The 19,728-nt window shown below is 33.9% G+C and overlaps 1 protein-coding gene across 2 annotated transcripts in view; it reads right to left on the minus strand.

The window, feature by feature from the left end:
- LOC149077918 (ATPase family AAA domain-containing protein 2-like) overlaps positions 1-17,428 on the minus strand; it is a 44,136-nt gene extending 26,708 nt beyond the window's left edge. The window contains exons 1-4 of one of the 2 annotated variants that reach the window (XM_089241519.1): positions 17,185-17,412; positions 14,929-15,034; positions 4,648-4,753; positions 160-563 (exon numbers count right to left, since the gene is read on the minus strand). In XM_089241519.1, coding sequence (XP_089097645.1) covers positions 160-561 — 402 coding nt within the window. In that variant the 5' untranslated portion in view covers positions 562-563; positions 4,648-4,753; positions 14,929-15,034; positions 17,185-17,412. Of the gene's footprint in view, positions 1-159; positions 564-4,647; positions 4,754-14,928; positions 15,035-17,184 lie in introns of both variants that reach the window. The other variant, XM_089241518.1, reaches the window with a different exon arrangement.
- Positions 17,429-19,728: the final 2,300 nt, after the last annotated feature.

Genomic DNA, 19,728 nt, shown 5'->3' on the forward strand with positions numbered 1-19,728 from the left:
AAATTTTAAATCTGAATATGTACAAAGTTCAATCATGATTACTAATTTTATATATATATGTGCAAATCTAAAATTTCTCTCTCATGAAGAAATATACTGTATTTTTTTTATATAGCCTACTTGTTTTTAATCAAATAGACATAACAATTTATTACTCACCAAACTGTCAGAGTTCAATCCCAAACGTCTCAATTCATGGGTGCGATTTCTTTCAGAACGTCTGGGCTGAACACACTCCTCTTCTTCTTCCCTAGGACTTTGTTGGGGAGCAGAAAACAGTGGCTCGAACTTGGAGAAATCTGGGATGCTTGAAGCCAACAGCCATGTTTGATTCAAGTTATCATACATGAATTTCCTTTGGCGAGTGCTACGGCGAACTATCTTCTTGTCGCTGGTCTTGTCATTCGATGTATCATCTCCATTTACATAGGCTTGATTGGAACTGGAATGTGAGGGTGTCGACATAACCGGTGAAGTCTTCTTTTCCATGTTTTCATTGCTTTGATGCTCTCGACCCATTTCTACTGGCATTTGGTTCTTCCCACGGTACTCTATTTTCATTCCTTACAATATGCAACCGAAATTTAATCAATTAATATGTACCACTTATTAGTTGCATTTTTCAAGTTTTACAAAAGAACATTTATCAAACTTGTATAGTGTATATATAATCCCAGGCTATCTCAAAAGTCTAAAGTTATGATACTGAATAGAAACACAAATAAATTCCTGCTCTTTCTCAAAAAATATGGTTTTCTTCTAGAAGTAAAAGAGACTGAAAAAAAAAGGAGCTTGTGGTATGTAGATTAAAACATTATTTCCTATCATTTTCGGGTGGTTCCATTCATGTTCTATTAAGAAATATTAATTAAGCATACCAGCACTTTTAACATTACTTAAAAGCTTTATTTCAATTGATAGCCTACTATGATGTTGGATATTGTCACTGACAGGTACACGACGCTGATTAAATAGAGTGAATGACGTAAGCGAGAAATTAGCATTGAAGGAAGAAGTTTGGGTGGGACACAGGAGGAAAAAAAACAAAGTCACACATTAATTTTAGTCACAAGGATTGCCTTTCATTTTTTCCAAGTTGAAAATATCAAAAAAATGGTTGAGAAACAGTTTTAAGGTTCTTTTATGGAGAATTTTTTTTTTTTTTGTTATTTTTACATATATTAGAAATAAATTATATCTTGAAAGAAAGGTAAGTTGCGAGAAAAAGTCTGAAATTCTCTGAGGTACCCTTTTAAGAATGTGAAAGCCAGCAACCATCCAAAAGTAGTATTAAAAAACTATCAATAGAGTGAAAAGTTTGGAAACTTTACTGATGTTGATGATTACACACTCTGTGTGACCATGCTCTTTGTGACCAAGGAAAAAAAATGTTATGGGCAGCCAAGATAAATATTGTCATGCTGTGTGGGACCTAACCTTTTTCTTTTGTCTTGGCTGCACAAAGCATAGCATCATGGTTTTATCAATAGACAATTTCAACAATAATGGGTCACTCAATGTTGATTTCTAATAATTTAAACGTGGAACCAAGATTTCAAAAAATGCCAAAGGTTTGGGTAAGGCCATAAAAGTGGTTTGTGAACATTTGGTTCTGTATGTGGAAGTAAAGGGCACCCTGCGGCAAAAGGGAAATTTTTCACAGAGAGCCATTTAAAGATTTCTTCTAGTATGTCTTTCTATGGAGCTTGCTTGTTTTATAAAGTGAATATTTATTGAATATTGTGTCCAATATCTATGTGTAGTGTAATGAAAGTACTACAAATTAATGGTATTACCTCAATTGCCATATTATGAGTCATGAAATTATTCAAAACAATTTTCTAAGGTATTTATATTTCAAAAAACATGGTCCTTATAACAATATTCTATCTGCCACTCATCTACGAAACAGTTTAAATGTCATTAGCTTACAAAAACGCAGAGAGTACTTGCTCGTTATTTTTTTCAAGAAACTGTTGACTAACCAAATTGATTGCACACAAATTCTTAACGAAATATGTTTCAATATTAAGTGCCACAATACAAGATCTAATTACTTATTTGCCGTCAAATCTTTCAATACTAATATTGGTAATTACTGTCCTGTAAACAGATTTTTCGAATTTTATAATGCACTTCCTCAATATCTGGATATTTTTCATTCGTCTGTTATCTATCAACTTTAGAAGATTTTTGCTGTGATTGTGTTGTATATATCTTTGTAAAGAATTTTTGTATTTTGCGTAATTTTTGATACTTTTTATTTGTCTTTTGTGTACTTTATCATGTTGTTTTTCTATTCTGTGCTAATTTTTATTTTTACTGCAAGCTGTAATTGGGTTTAAACCTGTAGTTTTGTATTTTTTAAATAAATAATATATATATATATATATATATATATATATATATATATATATATATATATATATATATATATATATATATATATATATATATATATATATATATATATATATATATATATATATATATATATATATATATATATATATATATATATATATATATATATATATATATATATATATATATATATATATATTGACAGAAACAATCAGAGATGGGATGAATATTCTGCAACTATTCTGCCCTTTTGCCGAATAATGCTTAGGTACTGAGCTGAATATCTGTGTAAATCCAAGTACAGACAAACTAATTTTAAAAAGCTATATTAACTGGAATTTTTCACATAAATTAAAAATTTGCTGATTATATTTTATTGTGTGGTGTATATCCCTTTCTGTAAGAGAGGCTATGTCAGGATGAATATCCAGAATAAATAAAACCTGAAACTGAAAATAGAATCCTACTGCAATATAGTGGAAGTGAGCATAAATTACACAAGTTCATTAACTGAAAGATGTATCTAGACAAGAAACGTATTAATCTACTGAAAGAGGCAAAAGGGACAAAGAACATTTAAAGAGGGAAAATAAGGAAATAAATCATAAATTTTATGATGCATTACGTAATTGAGAGTAAATAATGGTTGACATTTTCTTGATTAGATGTGAAATTGTGACAAGTGTTGAAAAAACTGATTCTTTTAAGTAATATTAAAATATAATATAGTAGAACTTCGTTCGAATTATCCAAAGATCAAATTAACTAACTCCCCTTGAGTTTTCTATCTAAGTTAATTCAAATGTTTTGCATAATTCAAGGTTGGAAGGAAAAAATTATGATTTTTGTATCAGCAAATTTAGTTTGAAAAAATTCTAAAGGAAGTCACACAGACTTAGTTTTATTTGACCAAGTTAGTGTAAACAAATTTTCAAAACAAAAGTTTTCAATATTTTGTTTTTCTCTATTCTTTCTTTGATAATTTAATGCCCATTTAGATATTGATTAGCTGGAGTGCGTCAAGAGCGTGTACCACTTGATATAGATTATGTTGAACCTATGCATGAAGGTGTACATTCAAAATCTGAATATTTTTATAGTTAAAGTACAAATTATAATGAAAGTATATTGCATTGATAGCATAAGAATGACAAGCAAGATTTGGAAAACAGTTCCGTAATCGATAATCGTGAATTGTTGCTCTTAAAGAAGGCTTTAAGCATGCTCAATAAATTCTGCAGTGATTCTGATTGATTCCTGAACAGTAGCTAAGATCAATTAGTATAATTGTAAATAATTGAAATTTTGGAAAGTTTTGTAACCGAGATGAAAATTTTAATAATTTATAACTATTATCCCCTTTTTTTTCTTTATTCCCCAACATATGAATGTTGATTATTAAGTTGTAATTTTTAGTCTTTTTGCAGGTCCAGGATAGATTAATTGAATAATTCAAATTTTGGATAAATTAAATTTTTCTCCAGTGATTTTGGACTTTGAATTAACCAAGTTCGACTGTATATCATTGTTAAATTTGATTGTCAGTATCATGATAATAAAAAAATCTTTCAGTTACCGCAGTTTTTAATATTTATTTAAATGATAAATTGCATAATTGAAATTCAATACCAATTAAAATTACCAATAATTTCATTTTCAATTAAAAATACCAATTTTATTTACAATTTTGATGAATTTAAAGAAAAGTAATATTCAGCCGCCAAAAGTTCGGTATTCGGCTAAATCACTATTCGTCCCATCCCTAGAAACAATGCACATAGTGCCCTCTACCTCCGGCATGTAAAGTTAGAATACAGTATTTTAGTTTTCCCTCAACAAAAATTCTTGCCATTCCGCATAATGGCAAACTTTTTCTTTCTTAATAAAAAACTATAAAACTATTTCTTAAAAACTCTTTATCTCAAAATTTTTTTCATTCCCATCAGTTTCAAGATGATAGATTTCACTGTACTTTAATTATCTAAACCAGTGCTTCCAAAAGTATGAAATATTGCCCACAGGGGGTGATGGAATGATTCAGAGGACAGTAGAAGCTATGGATTTAGTTAGGGATCCCATGGGTTGACTTGAGTTAGGGCAATGAAATAAACAATTGTAGAGGGAGTGGGGCAATGTAACAAAAAGTTGTTTCATTGGAAACTATGATCTAAACTGTAAGTAATAACATGAAGCCAAATATCTGAACCAATGTATCCATACCTAACGTACGCCATCAGTATAAAGCATCTACTAGTTCATTCAAAAGTGAAGAGATGTGCTTACCAACATTCAGAGATGTCCGGTATCCTTCCAAACTGCGTCTGAAATTTCTCCTCCTCCTCTTTCTTTTCGATACACTGATGAATGAGCTTTCATCAGTGTCAGAATCCTATTGATTTTTACGATCATAGAAAAAATATTAATAAATAATAAATTGAACATTTGCAATGAACTCATTACAAGGATATTGATGCAAATGATGCTCACTATCGTTCCATTGGAAATGGACATTATACTGAATGATTGTTATATCAAAAGTATACATATAGGATATTTCTTATACTAAAGCATTCGGGACTTATCCTATTGATCGTGTAATGGAACAGTCACTATAATGTGGGGTCGCTGTAACGAGTGCAGACTGCTCAGTTAATGGAACAAACAATTCAGAAAACTAAATACCAACCAGGGTCATATTTTACTGGTACAAAGCATATATAAAGGTGTGTAAAAATATAATATACTAGCTATGATACCGGCACTGTTCGGGTTTTCTTCAATTAGGGAGGATTGAAAAAGTGACAAACAATTATAAACAAATGAGCAATTACTGGTAGCATTAAAGAAGTGACAAATCATTGTAAAGGCATAAACATGTCTGAAACGCATTGCTAGGGAACCACGGTAACCAAAGTAAACATTCCAAAAGTGATTGTTGAGGTCCAGTAACCATTGTTGCTCGACTGGTTTTTTTTTTTTTTTTTTTGTCCATTTTGGGTATTTTCACAGCTCTGAAAAACTTTTAAAGTAGCCCATCGTTCAAGTTGAATCCTGTTTTGCTATATATGCAAAATTTGACAAAGATCAGTCTAAAATTGTAGATTTGTATGGATAACATATACACACACACAGAAAATCAATTTTACATATATAGATAATCATCGCTTGCTTAAAACAAATCACTTGAAACCGATTAATTTTCCAAAAGCAGAGGATGCGAGCAATGGTTGAAAAGTTGTTTGAAGATCTTTAGTGATCTAACTTGCTAGGCACAGCAGATACAAGTTATCTCATCGATTCGAATGCTGAAAGGACAAACTGACTCTTGCTGTTTGGCAAATTTTGTCATTTCTTCTCAAAAATAGAGTTTTTAGTGACTTGACAAAATATCTACAACTAAACATTATGCATTGGGAGATGAAAAACAAAAGTAACAGTTTTTTCCAGATAAATTTTTGGGAATACTTTTTTCCTTCCAAAAGAAAAGAGAGAAAGAGTTATATAAGTATAGTAAAACATCCTCTTTGCAGACACTCAGAGTATAAAAAAATTTCTGTAAAAGAGGGGGTGGGTGACCTTATCTGAAGAGATTCTAGTTAAAACTGTAAAATACAGTATTAACCTGGGTTGTTGATTTTTTTTAAATGACTTATTTGATTTAAATAACGATTTTTTGATTTTTTTAAAACAAAATATACAAAACATATATATTACTAGTCATTGATAGAGATGGGACAAATATTCTGCCACTATTCAGTATTTGGCCCTTCCGCCGAATATTCGGTTTGGTCAAATAATGCTTAGGTATTCTGCCAAATATCAGTGCAAATCCAAACACATACAAACTAATTTTAAAAAGCTATATTAACTGGAATTTTTCACATAAATAAAAAATTTGATTATATTTTATTGTGTGATGTATATCCCTTTCTGTAAGAGAGGCTAGGTCAGGGTGAATTTCTAGGATAAAGAAAGCATGAAACAGACTAGAATCCTATTGCAATAAGATAGAAGTGAGCAAATTACACAAGTTTATTAACTGAAGGATATACCTAAGCAAGAAACATATCAAGCTACTGAAAGAGGCAAAAGGGGCAAAGAGGGAAAATAAGAAAATAAGTCGTAAATTTTATGATGCATTACTAATTTAGAGTAAATAAGTTTTTAGATTTTTTTGATTAGATGTAAAGTTGTGACAAGTATTGAAAAAATTGATTCTTTAAGTAATATTTAAACACAATACAGTAGAACTTGGTTAATTCAAACTTTATTAATTCTAATTTTGGACAATTCTAACATTTACGAACTCCCCTTGAGTTTTCTGTATAATTTATGTTAAAATTTCTTGCTTAATTTGAAGTTAGAGGGAAAAAAATTATGATTTTCCTCTAACTTCGAATTAAGCAAGAAATTTTTACATAAATTAGACAGAAAACTTAAGGGGAGTTTGTATCAGCAAATTTAGTGTGGAGAGATTCTAAGTCACACAGACTTTGTTTTATTTGACCAAGTTGTTAAACAACAAATTTTTGAAACAAAAGTTTTGAATATTCTGTTTTCTTTATTCTGTTGATGATAATTTAATGCTTATTTTGATATTGTCCAGCTAGAGTGCATCGAGAATGTGTACCACTTGATACCAATTATGTTGTTCAACCTATGGATCAAGGTGTACCATTCGAAATCTGAATCTTTTTATTGTGAAAGTACAAATTTTAATACGTCACTAAAAGTGTATTTCACTGATAGCATAAGAATGACAAGCAAAATTAGGAAAACAGTTTCATAACTGATGATCATGAATTGTTTCCGTAAATAAGGCTTTAAGCATGGTCAAGAAATTCTGCAGTAATGTTGATTCCAGAACAGTAGTTAAGATCAATTATTATGTAAATAATTAAAATTTGGGAAACAGATTCATAACTGATAAAATTTTAATAATTGATTACTATTATTCCCCCCCCCCCCCCTATTTGACACTGCACTATGTCTTGTCATAAGACAAGCTAAATTTCACAGTCAATCACTTGGAAGGATTAAAAAATCCTTGTTTGAAAATTATTTTTCAGAGTTGGAAATGAGTGATCGGTGGATATCTAATCCTTTCAAAGAAGAGTATTTTGAACCGGCTTTATCACTGGCTCACCACTAAAAAGTTCGTTACACTGAACCTTCTAAAGAAACCATAATGTTTTTGTTGCCGTTTGTTAGCACAGAGCTTGTTGAAAGGGGCTTTTTCTTTGTATACTTATTTGAAAAATAAATATGGAAGCAAATTGAATGCAGCTCCGGATTTGAGTTTGTATTTATTCTCTTTCGAGCCTTAATTTTTCAAAACTATGTAATTCAATACAGTCCCAAATATATATATATTTTTTCCAATCTTCGTGTTAATTTGTTTGCTTACTTCAAAAATGAAAAACTTTATAATGAAAAATAGACCATTTAATTTGATTCAACATATACATTTTTTAGAAAAGTTTTTGGAATCTGCATTGGGTGAAACAGATTGGGGGAAGGAGATGCCTGGAGGATTCAGGGTCGGTTACATGGAAAAGAACTTTGCCAGCTAGGGGTAAGCGAACTGAAAAAGGTTGGGAACCCATGTTCCACAGGAAGACCAATGCACTTCCACTTTACCCATGATACCATGCTTTCGAGAGATGATTGCAGAAATATCTAAATATACTTGTATAAATATACTAAATATACTTTGTTACATCAGTTTTAACCAAATCTTCGGCTAGCAGGTTTAAAATAAGGGCACTATCAACACATCTGGCTCATCACATGCTAGAAAATTATTTAGCAAAATTGGTTTTTAGTTCAGTGAAGTCAACAGAAGAAAATTTCAAATGTAAAATACCAAGTTTTGTTACAGACAATACTGAAAGTATATGGTTTCTTCCAGAAAGACTCTGGATGAAGAGCTTGGCTTTTCGGGACTTACATATTGGTATTACTTATTTTAAACCTGCTAGCCGAAGATTTGGTTAAAACTGATGTAACAAAGTATGCTACAAGTATATTTAGATATTCTGATATAGACTTGACTGAACTAAAAACCAAATTTGCTAAATAAATTTCTAGCATGTGATGAGCCAGATGTGTAGATAGTATCAACATGAATGACTTTATCAAACAGTTTGATAACACACAGAATTTATTCATTATTGATATCCATCCATCACCATGCAATTTTTGATTTTCCAAGTCAACTTTACATCCTATAACTTCATTATTGTAAATCTTGGGTAACCATTTATCAGCTTAAATTGGTATGACTATGGTATCTCTGATATCTTATATATAAATGTGAAAATATGTCTGTTCTTTATACAAATCTACAGTTTTAGACCAATCGTCACCAAATTTTGCATATATACCAAACAGGGCCGGGATTGAACCGTAGGCTACTTTACAAGTTCGTCAGAGTGGCGCAAATACCCAAAATGGGCAAAAAACCATCGAGCAACAAAGGTTCCTGGGCCCCCAACAGTCACTTTCAGGATGTTTACTTTGGTTACCGTGGTTCCCTAACAAGGCGTTTCAGACATTCACATGCCTTTACAATGGTTTGTCATTTATTTTTTATTCTTGCCAGTATTATAGTTTATTCTTTTATAATGGTTTGTCACTTTTTCAATCCTGCCAGAAATTGAAGAGAACCAGGGCAGCGCTGGGTATTTTTTCTAGTTTGATATATATATATATATTAATATTGTGGTGACCGATCATAAATGATGCTCTGTGACATCACTATGTCACGTTTTCCCATTGTAACTTTTTCGCCTTGTGACGGATGGTAACCTGGCAACAGATTGCCAGAGAGTTTTCGAACGTTTGTCAGTTGATTGTATTTTGTCGTAGAGAATGGATGTCGCGTATAACTTGTCCGTGTGTAAATAAATGTTTATGTTTTTAAAAATGCAATTTACATCTTCTCATTGCCGTCGCCTTTAATATATATTATGATCTGTATATATATAAAATTTATTTTCTGTCTGTGTGTCTGTACGTTCTCCATACAAATCTACAATTTTAGATCGACCGTCGTCAAATTTTACATACATACCAAACGGGACCCGACTTGAGCGATATAGACTACTTTAAAAGTTTGTCAGAGCTGGCAAAATGCCCGAAATGGGCAAAAGCAAAGTCGACACACAATGGTTCCTGAGCCTCAACAATCACTTTCGGAAAGTTTACTTTGGTTACAGTGGTTTCCCTAGCAATGCGTTTTGGACATGTATATGCCTTTACAATGGTTTGTCACTTCTTTAATGCTGCTAGTATTATGTCATTGTTGTTGTTTAGTATAATAGGTTATGCCTTTATAATGGTTTGTGACTTTTTCAATCCTCCTACAAATTGAAGAAAGCCCTAAAATAATCAGCGGGTACTATAGTCAAAATTTATTGCTGAATGGTTATTAATGTAAAATATTGTACACCTCGATAACTTGACACCCCAAAAATATCGATGAGCATGTCAACTTAAGCAGATGTCAAGTTAGCAAGGTTTAATTTGATCTCTCCCTCCCAATTTTTAATCATCATTTATGCCATGTACTTATATATACAGCTAAACAATTCCATTCTATCCACTATAAATTAATTGTTTTTAATTATCTGCAATTTTCTACGAAAAGTTTCTGAATAATCTGGAATTATGGTGAAAGAAGCATAAGTGTACATCTAAATATCTGCTATTTGCGAATGAGCAGTGCAGTTGCAAAAAATTAGAATGACTTTAATTTTTTAACTTGGAAATTTTGATTTTAAAAAACCAATTTTTTTAGCTTTTTGAAGCCTCTCGCTCAAAATTTTCAGATATCACCCATGCTTATCTGTGACTTTCATAGTCCACAGGTCCAGTTTCCAGGCTCGTAAAAATGAAAAAAGACCAAGGTATGACAAATATTTTTGACCAACAAACGACAAAAACCAATGAAACGAAGAATTGATGAAATATACGAGAGAAATTTCAGAAAATGTATTAACAGGCCAATCCACAAGAAATTTAGAAAATTAGTTATAATAACATATCAGGAATAGTAGTCAACTTGAATGGGATTTAGCTATCTTGTGTCAAGTTCAAAAGTTTCTCCCCATTGAATTTAGTACTATGCTAACCATGAGAATAATTATTGTCTAGTTATATATAACTTATATATAAGTAGTCGAGTTATCACTTATCAAGGTTCTACTGTAGTAGTTTGGTAGTCATTCTTGGGTGCCAATGTATCCCTGGCTGGTGCCAAGGTGCTTTGGACAGGGCTGCAACTAGGGGAGGGCAGGTGAATCTAGTGGTTGGACCAGGAAGGGAACTGGGTTTACTCATTTTCCAATTTAAAATAATGGGGGCTGCCAAAATATATATACTAGCCCCTGGCAAGAGTAAATTTTCTTTCCTAATTGCCACCCTTCTCACGGACACTGGAAAAATGGAAAAACCTGTTTTAGAGGGGGTCACAAAGCTGTTTTTGCACCAAGCCGCAAAATACTTATGCCCGTCCCTGCTCTACATGTTCCATATAACCATCTTCTTCAGATGACTCTGGCATTTCTAAATTTTAAACAATGTTAAACAGGGCCATAGCATGCCTTCTCGGGGCCACGGGACAGACTTTTTCTTAGGGCCCACTTGAAATTTTTTTTTTTTATCATCATGTAAAAGAAGTGGAAATTTTTGTGGATGGATATTTAGCTCGGAGCCCTGGTTGCCCCCCCCCCCCCAACCTAGTTAAAAGTCTGATGATATTTCCAGGATATAATCCTCTATATTCTCACATTATCATCTCTAGAAGTATAATCTTCAACCAATACCATCATAAATCCCTGAATTTGATGACATTAATTTTTTCTCTTAGTGATAAAGAGTGATTATTACTAGAGCTGTTCATATTGAAAAGCATGAAATAATGTGTAAAATATATGAGTACAACCAGCAACACATGATTTTAGATCCCAATCTAGCATCAGAGTTGCCAAACATTAACAAACTTCTAGCCGAAATTTCATATATACTTCATAGTAACTATAAAATTGACCAAATACATTTACTTGTGCTGCTATCCAGTGAGCATAATTCTGACAAAAAATTACATGTCCGAACAGGGGTTTTGGTCCAATAGAATGAATGATGAAAATGGTGTCCGTGATCATATCTATTATTTAAATAGGCCTTTTTGCCAGAACATTTTTATTTGGTATGATTAATAGGTGGTGTACACATACCCATAATACCGCAGGTGACCGTTAAGAGGGGTTTTACTATATTTTTTGCAATTTACATCAGAATTCCAAAGATATAAAAGAACTTGAAAACAATCACTGGATGATTTTAGCATGTTAAATGTAACGAAAAAAGGTTAACCCAGGAAGACTAAAAGCTTCATTCATATAAAAGTCTTTCATTCGTACTTTATCCGTATCATTCTGAGTAAAAATAGACTCACGCATACATTTTCACTTTTCAATCAATTAAAGCTACTCCTGCAACATCTGTACGTTTATAAAAGTTTAAAAATGTTTTATAAAAGAAGTGGCCATCTCAATCTGAAATTACATAAGTCTGGAATGTAATTTAGACGTCATACTATACAGGTACCAAGGGCAAATAAAACTCGTTTCCAAAAATTTTTCCTTTATTTAGCTCCCAAAATATTTAATTTATTTCCTCAGTTAATAAAAGAACAATCTTCATGTACATCTTTTTTTTTTTATCAATTTAAAATCTTGGTTGTTTACTCAAGAAGATTTAAATTATCTGTTTGATACTGTAATGTAATCTTCTTTTATCTTGCATACGCTGCTAAATGCCAAATTTTTTTGTTTATCAATTCCATTCTTGTTGCCACTTATTTCTTGGTGTTACATGTATGTGTGTTTTTTTCTTTCTTTTTTTCTCTCCTTATCATTTATGCTGACAGATATGTATCGGATATTGTTTTGTGGGCTCACAAGCTTGCTTAGCCCCTAAATGTTTTGTAACTGTGTTTAAAAATCTTAAATAAAGGAAATTTGAATTTGAAAAAAAAAAAAGTTCTGCCTCATTTTTTTTAAAAAAGCTTAGGTACTTGTAAAAAGCCAGAAATCTGAAACATATAATTAAATTTATAATAAATTATACATATCAATGTCTATGAAATGCAGAATGTGTTTTCATATTTTAACTGTATTCATTCTATGCTTTTTTTCTGCTCCAATTACTGTGAAAAGCCATTTTTTAATAGAACATTGTGTCAATCAGCCGATTTTGAATTAGAAAAAAACAATTGTTAGCAAATTATACCATTGCGTTATACACATCAAATACAATAAATCACTGAAGTTTTATGACATTAAGAAAAAATACATTCACATAGCTGCCAATGTTACAGAATGAGAATTAGGAAGATTTTCACACAGATCCAAATTCTGTATAGAAACAAATATACACAGAAAAGAATTATGGAAATTTTTTTTTTGGAATTATGGTGAAACTTTCGGGCATACAAGAATTTTCATGGAGTCAAAGAGATGAGAGAGAGTAGTGATTCCCAAGCTTTTTGAGTCACTGAGGACTTTTTCAGGAGAAAAGTTCATGGCGGAGCACCAATGTTTACAAGGATGCCAGAAATCCTGTGTACAACTAATATGTATATAACTAACTGTGTATAACTAACATTCTGTTTCAATATGTATGTCTTAACCATATGCCACAATTTCAACAAAAACATCTTGAATACAGAAAACTAAAGTAATTTGATAAAATAACTCATAGTGTCGAATTCAACGGCTCAACAAGTTTGTATGTTGTTATTGAGGTCAAATATTTTCAAATAACATTACAGCCCAGGTGAATAAGGAATGCAGTGGGATATAGTCTGTATATGGACCAAGCAATGCACACTTCACCGTATGGGCTGCAGGAAAAACACAGTGAATTGCCATCATCGGAATTTTGGGACTAGCCATTTCATACTATTTTCTCCTTTCTCAACTGAATCAAGCTGGCGGGCACCTGAAAATATGGTGGAACCCATACAAAACTATGATACTGTGTGCTAAATTGAAATCGTACAATTTCATCATGATTCAATGATTTTGTATGGTACAGAATTAGCTTCACACATGAACCCCCAACCAGGGTCGGAACTAGGGGGAGCAGACGGGTCTCGTCCCCCGGGCGCTGGACCCAAGGGGGGGGGCGCAAATTTCATTCTGAAACCTCTCCTTCAATGTTACAATGGGTTTTAAAATGCATGCTTGCCCGGGTGACCAAGCATCTAGCTGCGTCCCTACCCCAACCCTAGAAGAAATAACCCCCCCCCCCGGACATTTTTCACCCGCTGGTTGGATAAATGTAGTTTAATTTAAAGCACGTAACCTAAAATGCTTGTCCCCCCCCCCCAATACATTTTATGATATTGAAACTAGCACCGGCTTTCGTTGGTGGGAAAAGAAGATAGTTTTAACCTGGAATAAATATAAAGTTTCGAAATGCTCTGAAAAAAAAATCATTTATTCTCCAATCTCTTGATGGAGCACCAAGAAATCTTTGGTGGAGTACAGTTTGGGAACCCCAGGATGAGAAATTTTGAGACTTGGCAGCTATGCATGTATAACACAGAGTTCTGTTTTTCAATGACGTTACAGAAAAAAAAAAGAACATTGGCTAAGATTCCATAAGTGGCGTTGCACCAAATTTGACGTTTATTTTATGTTGCCAACTGGTCACCTTGGCACTGTAGCTCTCAAAATTTTTCATTGGTGACAGTAACGTTTTTGAAAGCTAACATGCTACCTTTATCTATTTTTTTTGTGCCAATTTCATTTCTTATTTTCACCAGCATCTTAAGTTTCATTATTCGTCATTATTGAAATTTATTGAGCAGAAGCCCTACTTGTCATCATGTATCTTTTGCTTGAAAGTATTTCAATTTTTTTTATACATAGATGAGCATTCTATTCTAAGCTACAAAAAAGTCTAGTCTGAGAAGTCAGTTTTTGACAGAATTCGGCGTGATACCTGCAAAAAATATATGAAAATATATTTGAAAATTACTCGTCCGAAATGTGCCACTAACATGGTTTCAAACAGCGATTGCGCCAAGAAACCCAGCTGGCATTGGATTTGCCAGAATAGGAAATCGAATCCCAAATGTGATGGGTCATTGTGAATCCTGTAGCCAATATTTTCTTCATTGTTCTAGATTTCCTCCTCACGATGTTCTAGCTTGCCAAAAGGGGTGCCAGATTTCTTTTTTTTCCCCCAGCCATCTTGATTTCCACAATGTTGCAGATGTTGGGCGAGCAAAAAAACTAGGTCACCAAGAAGAAAAGACTTTGGCAGAATTGGAAATTGCCAAATTTGGTGCAACCCCAGCATATGAAATCTTAGCCAGAGCATTACATCAAAATAATCTTTGTATTGGTAAATCTTTGAAATTTACTATCACTCAAAGCTGATTAAAGATTTTTTAATGATTTCACTCAAGTTTCAATCAATAGAACTCATGGAAAAAATATAAGCAAACTATTTCTTTTTTTTGTCATGCTTAATATGCATAAATCATACCTCTACAGCTATGGCAGCCAATCTCCTAGAATATGCTTAATAGGTTTTCCACATAAGCATTTTAAGCTTCTCTTTTTTTCAGAATTTATCTCTAAAAAAACAAAACCTGCCAAGCACATATGGCGAGGGTAAAATATAACTGCAACAAGGATATGGTGGAATTAATGGCGAGATTAAGAGTCTCATCACAAATAAATGACAAAATAGTGAATGCGACAGTTTTGTAGGATAAGGTAAGGCATGCATGAGGCTGGTGAGCATGCTTTTGACGATTCATTCATGCCATGCATTCATGCATTTCTCTTTCCATGCGGGGTTTTTTTTTGTATCATACCAATAAACATTTGTATAAAACAATTGGAAAGTAAGGTCTCTCTTGATGGAGAGAATTACCATCTCACAGTAGTATTTTCTAATGCAGTAAAACTTGTCAGTTTGGACACCTCTTTATCCTTGACACCTACACTGGACAGTTTTGAATGGGACCAACCATAATCCTATACTACAGAATGTTTACACAACATGATACCTCTACATCTTGGACACCTCTCTAAGTTGGACAAATTTTAATGGAGCCATAGGTGTCCGACTTACGACAGGTTTTACTGTATATTAAGGTGAAACTGATAGATCTAAAAAAATTTTGAGTGCTTGCAATACCTGAAACGAATATTGGGGGAGTGACTACAAAACTAGAAATGGGTGCAATATTTCAGTCACTTAATCCAGTCAATTGTGCTTTATATAATTAGCAGAGAGATGATAACTGACGGGGAGGCTGATTTTTTTTAAGGGCGCCAACTAAAACTTTTTTATTACCAAAATATTATTCAATTGCACTTGAAAAATGCCCAGAACTGGCCCTGCATGCCTGCTGTCTCATTCACCATAGACTACAACAACAATACTGATCGACTCACAGTTTCAACTTTGCCAGAATAATTTTTAAGTTTAAAATTATCAGTTTTTGTGAACGATTATGTAAACCAGATCTAAACATTTTTTATTGATTTTTGATTAAATACTTTTTGAAAGGGGGGTCTGTAGTCAGAGTCCCCAAAGCAGAATGATTTGCGATGTTCTGCAACGAACCCTCAGCTGACTGAAAATGTTCTGTGGTAAAAATTTGCATATACATAATAGCGTTTTTCTACACTATTCTTAAAATTCTTCCAGATTGTTCTGTAACAGCACTGGTTGTTCTGCGACGTACGTCGCACATTTTGGCACATTATGCTTTGGGGGGTCAGAGTAGAGCCATGTGCCACTAGTGTTTTTTTATAAGTATAAATATATCCAGCCAGCGATGGTCTCTCACTCTGCCTGTTCCCATCGTTCCAAATTATGTAGTTCACCAACTGCTCCTTGGGGAGTTTTTCATTTGCCCGATCGGTGCAATAATCTGTGATGCTATACAACTATAATCCTTCTTGAATCTCACCTGTGCAGTGGTATGATAATGGCTGTGTCGGACATTCATCATCATCACAGTCGTCTGCTCTTGTTGGTGTCCTTCTACATATGCTGCCGGTGACTTTTTCCCAATGATCTGATGCTCTCCTAGTCACGCCGCTCTAGTGTAATCTCCATGCTCAAAGGTTGTTCCGCTCCACTGAAATCACTTGCGTGTGTGTATGTGCATGCTTTCGGCCGATCTGCACCCATGATGGTGTTTATAGGATATTCCATCAACCCCGTAGATCTACGCTTGCCCAGAATTTCAAGGATAAAGCCCAAACTGAGCACCCACAAATCTAAAACCACTATGCCCATGCTTCTCATGGAGAACTTTCCCGGGATGATTTACCTCGGTCATCACATAACAACAAAACAACCTCATTCACAACCATTGCCGAACTTCCGAGTCAACCTAATATTTACCAACTTTCTTCACCATCATTGCAGAACTTCTTCGGAGATCATGAGATCAACTTTTCATCACAAATATTAAAATCTTGAGGGAGGGAAAATTATATATTTAGGGAAGTGAATATTTTTAAACCTATATACAAAAAAAAAACTAGATTGATCAACATGGATTTCATTTTTTTTTTTTTCTCTATGTTTTTTAGACCTTACTTTCCAATCAATAATAATAAATCCGAATCATTTCGATTCGGAAAGAGAAGCTTTTAAAGAAAAGATTTTTTTTTTTTTCGAAATCCAAACATTTCTAATGGAAAACAAACAAATTTCTGTATTTAGAAGAGATTTGGGAAAAATGAAAGAAAGGAAAAAATAACAAAGATCTTTTACCCTGTACATCAAATTACTGGTTCTGGAACGGGTTCGCATTCTCGAAGCTGTAAACTACTCACAGGTTTACAACTGTAATTAGACAATCCCTTACTTTACTGATCCCGCATGAAAGCATCATAACTAATTAACAAATGTAAACAAGGCGCCATGGGTTTTAAACACCATACAAAACGCCATACACAATATACAAAGACCCCCCAGTCCTTACTCTTTCTCTCTCTCCTGCAGCCTTTCATATAATAAACAACAAAAAATGAAATAGCACTGACAAGCGTGAGCGCGTCTGATGATCCAATCAAAATTCATAGCACAAATATATTTAAGCAAAATCAAATAAGAGCGTTTTTTTCATTGGTTGTTTACTCATGTGACAGGCAGTAAAAAAAATTCGCTTTCTATAAGCCAATCGTAATGAAGAATAAGAACAATGAAAATTTATAAAAAATAAGAACACATAATAAATTACAAAAAAAATATTTTAATAATAATAATATAACATATATTCGAACTTCCATAAGCAATTTTCAAATATATAAATCTTTGTTTTCTTTTAATTTATGGAAATAAGAATTTAAATAGAAAGATGAGTAACTTAATTTAAAATAAATTTTTCAAACAATTTTGCAATATTTGTCTTGTGAAAAATAACTTTTATTAAAGATTACATGAAATTTGATCAGAAAATTCAGAATAAATCTTCGTAAATTCATCCTCGGTCACGAAAACTGGGAAGTTTTTTTTGCACTCCCAAATTCCTCATTACAGTGTTTTGTTACAGCCAATCCAAATCAGAGTTGCAGAATTGGCGGTTTTCCAGCGGTTAATTATTATTAATAATATTAATTAATTAATTAATTAATTAATTAATAATTATTAGTTAATTATTTTCAGTTAACTGCGTCTACACTTTTGTTCATGTATTTATTTCACGTGTAAGACAAAAACCTACATACAAGCTCGCGTGGAACATGTTCAGTGAAGAATCGACGGTTCGACGAATTGATTCTGCGCTGTAATATATAAATTGATGTCACGACGAATTGATACTGCGACAAACTTGTACCGCGACGAATTGGCACTGCGACGAATTTGTACCACGACAAATTGAGGTGCGACGAGTTGAGTGCGACAAATTGACCGGCTACGCCCGCGGTATCAGCCACGACCACCTAAATTACACATTATCTAGGTGGTCGTGTATCAGCCTGGTTTAAAAAAAGTTCATTCGCGAAATTTTAGCTTTGGCGGGTTTTCACTAACAGTTTTGGTGACGAATTTCTGTCTATTTTTTTTTTCTTTGCTTGAGAAAAAGAACAAATAAATTTTTATTCACTTCGGTCCTCACATATTTGGTGTGTTTTTTCCCTTGGCAAGGGAAAGACCTATGAAAGAAACCATGGGGCCCCATCAAGGGTGCTGCTGATAGGGCTCCTACCCATTGGCGTACGCAAAGGGGGGTTTTGGGGCTCTAAGCCTCGCCCCTCAAGCCAAGATTATAGTGTTATTTTGCAGGAAAAAACGTAACCCCCCCCCCCATGAGAAGAAAAAAGAAATTGAATTTCCCCCTTGAGAAAATTCTGCGTACACATATGCTCCTATCCCAGTGTTGTTTTAACGCACGGGCGGAGGCCCGAGGTCCATAAGAGAAGGAGATGGGATCCTCACAGAAATGAGATTTGATTGGAATTTTCGAGAGTAAGGGTGCAAATTTGTAGGCAAGAATTTCTAGCTAACTAGGGCCTCACAGAAAATTAACTTGGCTTGGGGGTCCCAGCATTGGCGTACGCAATGCAGGTAGGGTTTGGGATTCTGACCCCCCTTGAGCCAAGATTGTAATGTTATTTTGTAGGAATAAACGTAACTCCCCCCCCCCCTCAGAAGGAATAAAAATCTGAAACCCCACCCTCGAGAAAATCCTTCGTACGCCTATGGGCCCCAGGATACTCTTATAAGAGTATTCTCCTTAATTAAGACGTTCTTGTCCAGGGCGGGATAATTTTGTTTTCGCACTACAAATTCAATATTCAGGGGGCCCGTGAAAAATCTGGGCTAGGGGACCGCCATATAGGGTATGGATTGACTCAAGTTGGGGGAGGATGAACCTCAGTGTAGCACACGATATCGTTGTTCTACTGGGGGAAGAGAACAAGAAATGTCTGAAGCGGAGGATGGGGGACGGTAGAACAAAAAGTTAGGGGAAGGCAGTTTCCCACGATTTTTTTTGTGCTGCCCTATCGGGCAGTTTCCCACCAGATATCCCAGATCAGGGGGAGGGGGAGCCTGCTGCAGGATGTGGCGGGGGCATGAAAGAAACTGATGTGAAACATTTGAGCAAAAAAATATGGTAGAAAAATGTAGACTGCTTTTCGAATCTAGTAGCACCCTACAACAGAGTGAGGGGAGCAGTCTCAGCAGGACCAGTCTAGGTTCCTGCCTAGTCTGAAGGTGCGTACCTACCAATCTACGTACTCTTAAAAAAATCATCATACCGAATTATCATGAGGTCCCCTACGCACTTGAGGCCGTTTCCAGGTGGTTCCT

Source organism: Pholcus phalangioides, unplaced genomic scaffold (assembly GCF_987345545.1).
Source record: "Pholcus phalangioides strain wild (caught in Gottingen) unplaced genomic scaffold, Ppha-v1.0 ptg000014l_1, whole genome shotgun sequence".
Taxonomy (NCBI): domain Eukaryota; kingdom Metazoa; phylum Arthropoda; class Arachnida; order Araneae; family Pholcidae; genus Pholcus; species Pholcus phalangioides.